The sequence below is a fragment of the Gorilla gorilla genome, chromosome 16, assembly GCF_029281585.2.
Source record: "Gorilla gorilla gorilla isolate KB3781 chromosome 16, NHGRI_mGorGor1-v2.1_pri, whole genome shotgun sequence".
NCBI classification, from domain to species: Eukaryota; Metazoa; Chordata; class Mammalia; order Primates; family Hominidae; genus Gorilla; species Gorilla gorilla.
The window spans coordinates 100,344,375-100,354,414 of record NC_073240.2 but is presented as its reverse complement, the minus strand read 5'-3'; the positions used below and the strand labels follow the sequence as shown (position 1 = coordinate 100,354,414).

Here is a 10,040-nt window from a genome sequence, read left to right as displayed (position 1 = left end):
AAAATAGAAAGAAAATTTGCTGCATGTTGTCTAAGACCAGATCCCTTCCAGTTATAGATGACTAGAACCCAAATATTCTTCTCAACCCAGTGACATGTCAAATCCATGAGGTGCCTAAAAGAAACAATGAAGACTAAAACCATGCTGCCTAAGGTGTGAACTCAACATTCTATACGTAATTTAATCAACACTTGCTTAGCCAGAGCGCTTCAAGATTCTATAGGGCTTTAAAAGGTTAAAAAACAAGTTATCCCTCAGTTTCTTAGGATCTTTCTAATGAACATTAATTATCTTATGTCAGTTCTGCAGCCATAGGAAGGATGGGCCCTGTCCTGAGGCTCTTGGCCTGAATAAGATAGTCTTCAAGGCACCAGGACACATTTTCCTGAGCTGCTCACAACAACCTAGGGTGGTGTAAACAATGTAACTACTCCCATCTCTCTTCCTGTTAGGGGAGCAGGTTCCAGAGTGCTGCCTGCCTGCCATCCAAGGCCATACCTCCCTCTACAGGTGTAACAACCATAACCCCTTGGTCTGGAAATGGAAGGAGTGTCCCTTCCAGGGGTGTGAAACACAAGTTCGGGTGCACTCCTGCTCGCCCTCACACTGCCCAGTGCCATTAGCCCCTTCCGCTCCTGCATCCTGTCGAGAGAGGGACCAAGTTTATCAAGCACCTTCCCAAACATTCTCATTCACATAATTGAAATTATGTCACACTAAACTAAACTAAACTAAACTAAAATCTATTTGGTGCTTAAACGAGAGATGAACTCCTGTTATCTAAACACCATATCTAACCTGTTCTTCCTGATGATGGTGCTTTACTATCTAGCCACGGAATAAACAGTTCAGATGCCTAAAGCTAAGTTAAGTCATTAGCTTTTACTCACCTGACGGCATGTTCTCAACGTGCTCAGCCCAGATCACTATCTCTGGATTACTTTCTCCTTCCAATAAGGCCCTGTAAAAATAATTTAAAAACATAATTCATTAGGAAATGAAAGAGTAAGAAGTGCCTCTAATAAAACGTATCATGTGGTATGTGGCCAATGACCATAGTGTCACCTGTTTTAGGACTTCTACCTGAAGAGGAGACTTGGGCAGGGCTGCACCATAGGGCTGGCAAGCCCACCCACCAGCCTCAGCAGACCTGGGCCAGGCCACCTGCTCTGCTCACCGCCACATCCCTGGCGCCCAGCATGGCGCTCAACCCCTACTAGCCCAGTGAACAAAATGACCAGGCCAGGGCTTCAGCAGTACTGGCGAGCCAAGCCCTTCTAGAAAGCTTTCTCAGTCCAGGGTGAAGAGGAGCAGAAGCAAGGGGGCACTGGAGAGATGTGGGCTCCAGGCTAGAGGGCCCCAGAGCAGCTACACCCCGCACTGGTGTCTTCCTGGAGTCACAGCTTGGGGGTGGCAGCTTGCAGAGGGCTGACCAGGAGATGGCAGGGACTGACACTTGTAAGGCAGCCAAACTGCATCTGTGGTTTCAAACTGCATTCCGGGGGTCACCTTAGAGACGACAAAAAGAAGTAGAAGGCAGGCAGACGGAAAAGGTAGTGCTAAAGCGCCCCCCGTCAGTAGCCCCTCCCCATGCCACCCCCAGGGGCCTCACTTCATCCAAATTGGCATCCTGTTATCTCCTTTAATAAAATGGTGAGAAGTACCCAACAAGGTGATTTCTTTGACTATGTCTGCGCCAAAGTTCTAAAATTATAGAAGTTTCATTAGGTTGTTCACGTCTACTGCTTCAGATCCCAGAGCTGAGGAGAGTGGTCCCAGCAGACCCAGCCTGCTGGTGAGGGGCTTAGCACCGGGATGCCTGTCAGCCAGTCACTCACGAAGACCCCTTGGGCTGCTGGCAGCTCTGGGTGCAACAGTTTCTCAGTTGCTAGAGCAACATGTGAAGTCACTAACTCCGGTTCCAAGAAATACACCGCACACGGCAAAAGGCATCCAGAATAAAAAGCCCACTGAGAAATGCCAATCTTATGGCTGAGAGCTGGGCAGAAAAACGGAGCAAGGTGCCCACACCCGAACAGGGACTTGGCAGCTTGGACAAACTGCACAGAGTTGTATTTCCATCTATTGAAACATGGTGAGCCCCATGAACATGAGAGCCCTGTGAGCAGCTGGAAGAAAGCAAAGGAGGCATGAGGCACTCTCGCGAAGGCGCACACAGCGGGCCTGCCCCGGCACGGTGACTGCGGGATGCTTGTGTGTGGACGGGGCATGTGCAGAGGCCCGAGTCCAGAGCCGCAGCCCTTCGCTCAGGGCAGAGGCCAGGAAACAGGACACCAACCCATTAATCCCACACCCTCATGACCAAGCATTGTAGGTTCCAGGAACGCAAACAGCCTTCACTGCTGAGAAAGTTCTGAGGTCTATACAATCAGAGGAACATTCGGGGTAAAAGCCAGGCTCCAAGGGTCTGCACCCCAGGATGACGGCAGCAGAAGGGGTGGCGTCCTACAGCTGAGGAGCTAGAGCAGGGTGTGGGGAGAAAGACTAGGTTCTAGTTCAGATCCTCCCGGCCTGGCTCAGCTGTGAACCTCGGGTACCACGGGGTCTCTCCCTTGAGCTGCCCAAGTTAGAACGGAAGGTATGTTGCTGTCCAGGGAAAAATACGTCTTCCCCACCCTCCAAGGGGAATGGTTCTGCTCCTCTTCCAGAATTCCAAAGCATCATGAAACCTTCATAGAGTTCAGGACCCACACGAAACAGGCACCAGCCCTGCGTGGGGCTTCTGGCCCGGTTCAGGGGACAAGATAGAGCCCCACAGCCTCCCCTTTCTAGGCCTTTACCATCCCTGGCTGACACTGAGCACCAGGCATTGTGGTCACTCATGTGCTTACACCGTCGAAGCTACCCCCAACACAGGGCCTGTGGCTGCATCCTCGCTCTAGAGGTGAGAAGGCAGGGGTGCAGAGACAGCGTCTTGGTCAAGGGCATACAGCTCACCAGTGAAGAGAAAAATGCAAACCCAGGCAGCCTGAGCTCTCAGCCCCCTCCCCTGCGATACCGCTAGGCCTCCCAGTGAGGCCAGAGACCACGGTATTGCATACAAATTTCAGAAAGCACAAATCCTACAGATAGACCCTCCGGGCCATACTAATGAAAATAAATTCTCTTGGTGATTTCATCCAAAATGGCCCTGCAGAGCTCTCCTGTAAGTAAGAAGCTCCTGCTGGAGAAGGAGCTATCCCTCATCTGTGTCCCTTCTCAATGGCTGGATCCTAGCAGGCAGGGACACGTCACCTTTACTATCTGTGAGCACCCGGCTGGGCACTGGCCATTGAGTTCATGCTTTGGGTAGCACATCCAGCCCAATGGCAGCCACCCTCCTTCCGCACAGCCCCAGGACTACACGGCGAAAGCATCAACAAGACTCTGAGGAGAAGCCAGAAACCACGATTTCCTCTAAAGCTCTGCAAGGGACATTTTTAAGGAATAGGTTCGTACCACTTTAAGAAATGGGTAGCATGTTCTCTGAGGCTGCAATCAAACCTGGTTATTTTGAGAGCGGTGGAGGAAATCTGCCCCCAAGCCGCGGGGACTGTGAGAAATGCCAATCCCCTGAGTCACGGGCTATTGTGGGCATTTCACACAGCTCCACAGGTTGGTGGCCCCTTATGCAGGAAAATAAGCAAAAGTGCAAGAAAACTCAAGTCCCTGGCCTCATTAAGGAGCCCAGGACAAACCCACAGTGCAGAAGCTGGCTGTAATGTGGCCTCTGGCCAGGCGCCAGGCCCTAATGGGCCACCCAGCGTCCTGAGCAGGCCCCAAGGCAAGGCTCTCTGTCTGGGATAGATTATCCTAATGGAATTTCTGAACAATCCGCCGTGATTCAGCACTGTGGGCACAAGGCCACTGCTCTGTGCAGCCCCATAAATGAGGCACTGTCAGGATGTTCCCAGCAGCCGTGTCTGTGCGGGAGCCTGCTGGGGCCGGGGCTGGGGCTGGGGCTGGGGCTGGGGCTGGGGCCGGGGCCGGGGCCTGTGGGTGATTCACTGGGTGCTTCCTAGCAAACAGCAGGTGGAGAAGTAGAGAGAAGAAAGGGAGGCTCCAGAGCTGGAGAAGGAGCCGCAGAACCGCCTCCCTCGACTCCTCACTGTGACAGAGGAAGCCAAGCTCCACACAGAGTGGACGCACTGCCTGGGTCACCCCAGATGCGGACCCGTGGCTGGTCAGTCACCGGGAAGACCAGGGAACAGAAGGGAAGGGGCAGAGGGGAGTTCCATTCCCATGACCAGCAACGCCACCTGAATGGGAAAGGTGAGACGACCACCGGCTTCACAGGAAGGATAACAGGAGGTAACGTGGCAGTGCTGGGCCATTTCCGGGCATCCCTTCTGGGGTCAGTATTCAATCACATCCCAGAGCCATCTCTAGGTCAATACTAGAGACTGAAAAAAAAAAAACAGATAATCAACAGAGACAAACATTACTCATAAAACAGGGAGGAAGCGCAGGACAAAGTTCTGGAGTCAGGATGTCTGGATTCAGATCTGGGACCTGCCACTTCCTAGTTCTGTGACCCTGGCAGGCCGCTCAAACCCACTGTGACTCAGTTTCCCTATTTCTGAAATGGCGAGAACTCACAGGTTTGCAGTAGGAATTAATCAAGAAGCAGAAAGTTCTCAGAACCATGGCTGTCACAGAATAAGAGCTCACTAAACATCAGCGATCACGTCATCCCCACCTCCTTCTACATCCTCCAAAGAAAACTGATTTCCAGCTATGAGTCAACAAGGGAAGGGACTGTGGACCATCTGTATTTTATGGTTAACTGAATGTTAACTCATTTATTAGACCAGCAACCAAAGGTACTGGTCGATCCTTTCAATTATATATTCTATTGATTTATTTATTTATGTAGAGACAGGATCTTGCTCTGTCACCCAGGCTGGAGTGCAGTGGTGCCATCTCAGCTCATGGCAACCTCTGCCTCCTGGGCTTAGGTGATCCTCCCACCTCAGCCTCCCAAGTAGCTGGGACTACAGGCACATGCCACCACACCCAAATAGTTGTTTTTGTATTGTTTGTAGAGATGGGGTTTCACCATGTTGCCCAGGCTGGTCTCCAACTCCTGGGCTCAAACGATCCACCTGCCTCAGCCTCCCAAAGTGCTAGGATTACAGGCGTGAGCCACCATGCCCAACTCTATTCTTAAAACTACAAGATTTTTATTCACTTCAAGTATTTTATCTAGTAACTAGATAAGTCTCAGTGTTCACACATTTTTATAAAGTCTTCCAAAAAAAGGTGGGAACTAACTTAAAAAAACAAAATGTACTTCTGCAAAACCTTGAGGAAACCCCTAAGAAACGTTTTCCTTTGAATAGACACGTGAAAAGGTACAGGTGGCCTAAAAAATAATGGAGCAATCAGAAATATCACTAGAATGATGAGATGTAAACATTAGGAGTCCTCTGTGTTGCTACATTAGCAGTCTACATGGAGACCAGAGACATCATATTTTTCTCCATTAAAACACGCTGCTTCTGCCAACTGGGATCAGAAAGAAGAAACAGGAAGCTTCCCATGCCCTTCCCAGCACACACAATATTTTTTGATGTTGTTGTTTCTAACCTAACCTTTTAAAAGGGCTTTTGCCTTAAAGGCCCCAGGCAGTAAATAAATCTCTGCATTGCATTTTCCTATCTGCCGAGTTAAGGCCTCCTTCGATTTTTCTACTGAAAAATCATTTTGACCCAGCTTTCCATTTTTTCTTTCAGGTGAAATTTAGAACAATTATCATATCTTTCATCCCCAAAACATAGAACACAAAAGCCTCTTTCTGGATTCTTACTGAGACCGCACTGTCTGTCTTCCAGACCAGAAACCTAGGATGGGCCTCATGTCACGCACACTGTTTCTGCATCCTTCTGTTCTGTGGTTTCTGCACTGTCTACCCCTGGGTATTCTTGCATTTGTTGTTTCAATATTGAGTATCTTTTCTGAAAGATTCTGTTTTCTAACACCTTCTTGCTGATGATTGGGCTCTATGCTGAGTGTGTGTATGGGGAAGCTGTTTCTTTTCTATCTGTGCTTCTGCACGTCCTCACTCTGTAGGATCTGGACCAGGTCTTCACATCGGCAGTGAGAGGGTTTGGGGCGCTGCAGGTTCTGGACACTGCTAGGGTTTTCACCATCTTATCATCAATTATCACCCGATTATTCACAAGCACCTGCTTTACCGACTCTGTGCTAGCCTGCAGCGAGTGACAGCGGCACGTGCCTCTCACACTTCCTTACCTCTCAGCCCCTCAGGCTCCTCTCTCCTACCACAGCCACCTCCATCAGGTCTGCACGCCTGGGCACTAGCGACTGCAGGAAACTCTGGAAGCCTCCCTGCAGCCACCCAGACACCCCATCCACCCCAGCACTGCAGGCCTCCTGCACTCTGCCTGCAGCTGCTTCCCCAGCACCGCCTACCCCCTCCACAGTGCTGGCCCTGGGACTGCCCCTGCATGCCACAGAAAGCCCCACTGCAGCTTCCCAGCGTTCAAGGCCCCTGCACTCTGCCTCATTCCCAGACCTCTCCTCACTCCCCTTGCAAGTTCCTCCCTCAACTTATTCTCTTATTCAAACTTGCCCACCTGGAGCTCCTTCCTGATTCCTTTCTGCCAGTCCAATTCCCATCTCCCCACTTCCCCCACCACCCAAAGGCCCAAACCCCACATCCCTTTGCAAATCTCTTCTCATCACCTCAGTCTGAAGTGCTCCATCCGGCAGTGACCCATGGATAGCTTTCCCTGTTAGGGGGCAGTGAACCATCGACACTACCCCCTAGGAATGTGCATTCCGTTACTGGAAAATGCTTGACTTTCTACCTCAACATACCGTGTCCCTCCTGCCACACTACCCCTACAGTCCATCTCCCTCTCTCCTCTGTGTCTGCTCACACTTCCCCGTCTTTCAAGACCTTCATCAATCGTCAATCCCTCTAGAAGCCTCCCCTGATTCTCACAACTCCCTCCCCATCACCAGAAGCCTCGTGCTGGAGTCTTCTGCAGCCCTTCGGGTTCCCTGCTGTGTAGCAGGCTCCCCAGATCCATGCTGCCTCATCTACAGCCCATGTTCCTTGACGTGAAGCCCACACTGGCAGTGTCTTTGCAGGCCCCCACCCAGCATCGTATCCTGCATATCAAGTGTCTCCAGAGCAGGCTGAGGGCAGGTGTGGCTCTTACCCATCCATCACACGTGGCCCTCCATGACACGCCCCCAAAGCCCAGCTGCCCAGAGACTGGCACTGTCATAAATACCACACTAGCTCAGTCCTCAGGGCCTCCCCCTGGCCATTCCCTCTGCCTGGAAAACCCTTTCCAAAAAGTCATTTCCAGCTTCTCCTCCTACAAGAATCAAGCATTGCCTCTTCAGGAAGCCCTCCTGCGTGCCTCATCAGCCTCCCTCCCACTGCACCCGACACATCATCATCCTACCACTGAGGACAGGCACCAGGTCCGCACCATCATCTGCCCAGCATCCCAGTACATCCAGCTCCTTTCTAATTCCACGTTCAACAGGGCATGGAGGGAACAGCCTTGGGTGAAGGCCTGAAGTTAAAATCTCAGGCTCTCCAATTATGAGTTGTGTAACGTTTTCAGTAACCTCCTTGAACCTGGGTGTCATCACATGGAAAAAAAGCTTCTTTGGTGAAGCTATAAAAATTGGAGATACAGTCTACAAAGCGCTTAGCACATGGTAGGTACTAAACAGAAGGCAGCTGTCACTCCCTGTTACCCATTCATGGTCAGAGATAATGGCACCTACTTTGGAATGCATCAAAAAGTAAGATGGATGATGACATGGGGTGGACAGTCATGAGATAAAGCAAATGTAGTCGCAAGTTCACTGGAGAACTCAAATGGAGCATTCGTTATTCTTCCAACTTTTCTTATCTTTGGAAATTCTCATAACAAAATGTTGGGAAAACGAGATAAACTATTCATTTTGACATGACTCTGCAAAACAAGACTTAAAAGGAATGAGTTGTGTTGCTCATCTGGGCTGTTCAGATTCTGTCCAATCCAAGTCATTACCTTCTCTAAAGTGTGGCCTCTCCAGATGGCTCCACAGGATTCTGTGACCTCGGACAGGCCCAGGGCAGCTCTAAGGGGACTGCCACATGCAACTGCAAACAGCCCAGACTGGCGCGTGGGTCCTGGTGCAAGCCCCGCCTCCCACTGCGACTGCTTCCCCTCTCCTCCATCAGCCCATCCTTCATCTTGTCTTCCAGGCTGCTGTGGGAAGACCTAGCACTTACCTGCCCCTGGGCCACTCTGCCAACAGCAGTGTGCGCACGAATCACCTGGGATTTTGTTACGAGGCCAACTTCGGTCCAGTATGTCTGGGTGGGCCCAAGATTCTGCATTCCCAACAAACTTGCAATGCCTCACAATGTGCATGCTGCCGCCCTGTGAGCTGTGAGGCCCTGGACCAGGGATTCTCTACCCTGGTGGTACCTGACAATCATCCAGGGAGGTTTAAAACCACTGTGCTGGTTCCACCTGTCACTAACCTAATCAGAATCTTGAGGGCCGGGAGATTCGCAGGTGCAGTCCCTCCCTGTCCCTGAGCATGTTTCCCTTACCATTCTGCTGCTAATGCAATAAAACGCACACTCCAGGCAAGACCCTGTGATCATACAGCAAATGGATCAGTACCTCGAGCCCCACACAACTGCAGCTACTCTTGACAGGAGACAAGAGCCAGTACAGCCTGGTGCCAGCTGCAGGCAGGGTGTGTCTCCTCTCTTCTCAGTATCCATGGCCCCACGCCCAGCCCCACAGCTCCCGCTCACTGCCACCCGCAATGCAGGAGGAAAGGGAGGGATGGTGCTGCACGTCTTAGGATGCTCAGAGGTCTCGATCTCATCTTCACCTGCCAGGCGAGGTGCCAGCAGCTTCCCTGGCCATGCACTGGCCAAAGGCAAAACCCCAGTCTTAGACTCTTTGAGGTTTGCTTTGTTTTAATTTTATTATCTTATGTTTATTTTATTAAATTATATATTTATTTATAAATTGCAAGTCTCTCTGGAAATTACAAGTATGCAATTATATTATTTTATGATTACTTTAATGTTGCTCCTTCCCTGTGACAGTCACCTAGAAGGGCCAAAGATCTGGGTTGGGAGGTGTTCAGTACATTTGAGAGTCCTTGGGACAATGGACAAATCCCAGCAAAACGTGCTTTAAGCATTAAAGAGCCACAGTCCCTTCCCTTGCATGTGAATGAGAACCAGTAAGCCACAGGATGATGACGGTCAACTCAGCAATTCTGGGGCAACGGCCACCACAGGTGGGTCAAGGTTTGCAGAGATCAAATGGGCACTTTAGTTAAAGAATAAGGGTCAGAAGAGTGCAAGTCCACGAACACAAACAGGAACTTCACACCTGTCCTCCGAATCGGAGCAGTGCAGACTACTGAGCAAGACTCACACCGAGGATGGCGAGGGTTTGTCTTCCAGACATGCACTGGTGATTTTCAAAAATGCTAAGTTTTTGGCTTATACAAAAGAATGGGTTCTATTCAACCATCTGTATGTCTTCTTCGTCAACGGGCATCTCCGAGACTACACCGGAGCACAGAGACGGGAGGCCTGCAGCGATCCTACCCAGCAGGGCTGGGAGTCTGCAGCGGGGCAGGGCCGGTCAGGCAAGCTCCTGGCAGGGTCCTCATTTTCCCCATGCAAACTTGGACAGCAGAAAGAGGTACAGTGAAATCCATCACTTGCTCCCCTGAAAGCACGAGTAGCTCCTAAATTCCTAGGAGATGGCCACATCAATCCATAATCGGGTTAGGGAAATGCCAGCCATAGACAAACAAAATAAACTCTGTCTTGGCTGACAGACTGCTGACAGTGAGCAGAAACGGCTCGCGATCGATGCCCTGAAAAGCTGGGCCCGTGGCTTGTGAATAACCTACCAAAAAGGCAGGCCCCGGACTCTCAGGCAGGACGCCCATGTTTACACTGGCTTTTCAGGATGGAGAACGGGGCAGGACGAAGTAGGGAAGAAAAGAGCTCAAAATTCCAAAGG

General features: G+C 50.7%; 1 protein-coding gene across 3 annotated transcripts in view; it reads right to left on the bottom strand.

Annotated features, from left to right (window-relative positions):
• SYNM (synemin) overlaps nt 1-10,040 on the bottom strand; it is a 30,610-nt gene that overhangs the window by 7,973 nt on the left and 12,597 nt on the right. For all 3 annotated transcript variants that reach the window (XM_031002209.3, XM_063698862.1, XM_031002210.3), the window contains exon 3: nt 891-961. In XM_031002209.3, the coding sequence (XP_030858069.3) occupies nt 891-961 (71 nt within the window). The remainder of the gene's footprint in view (nt 1-890; nt 962-10,040) is intronic.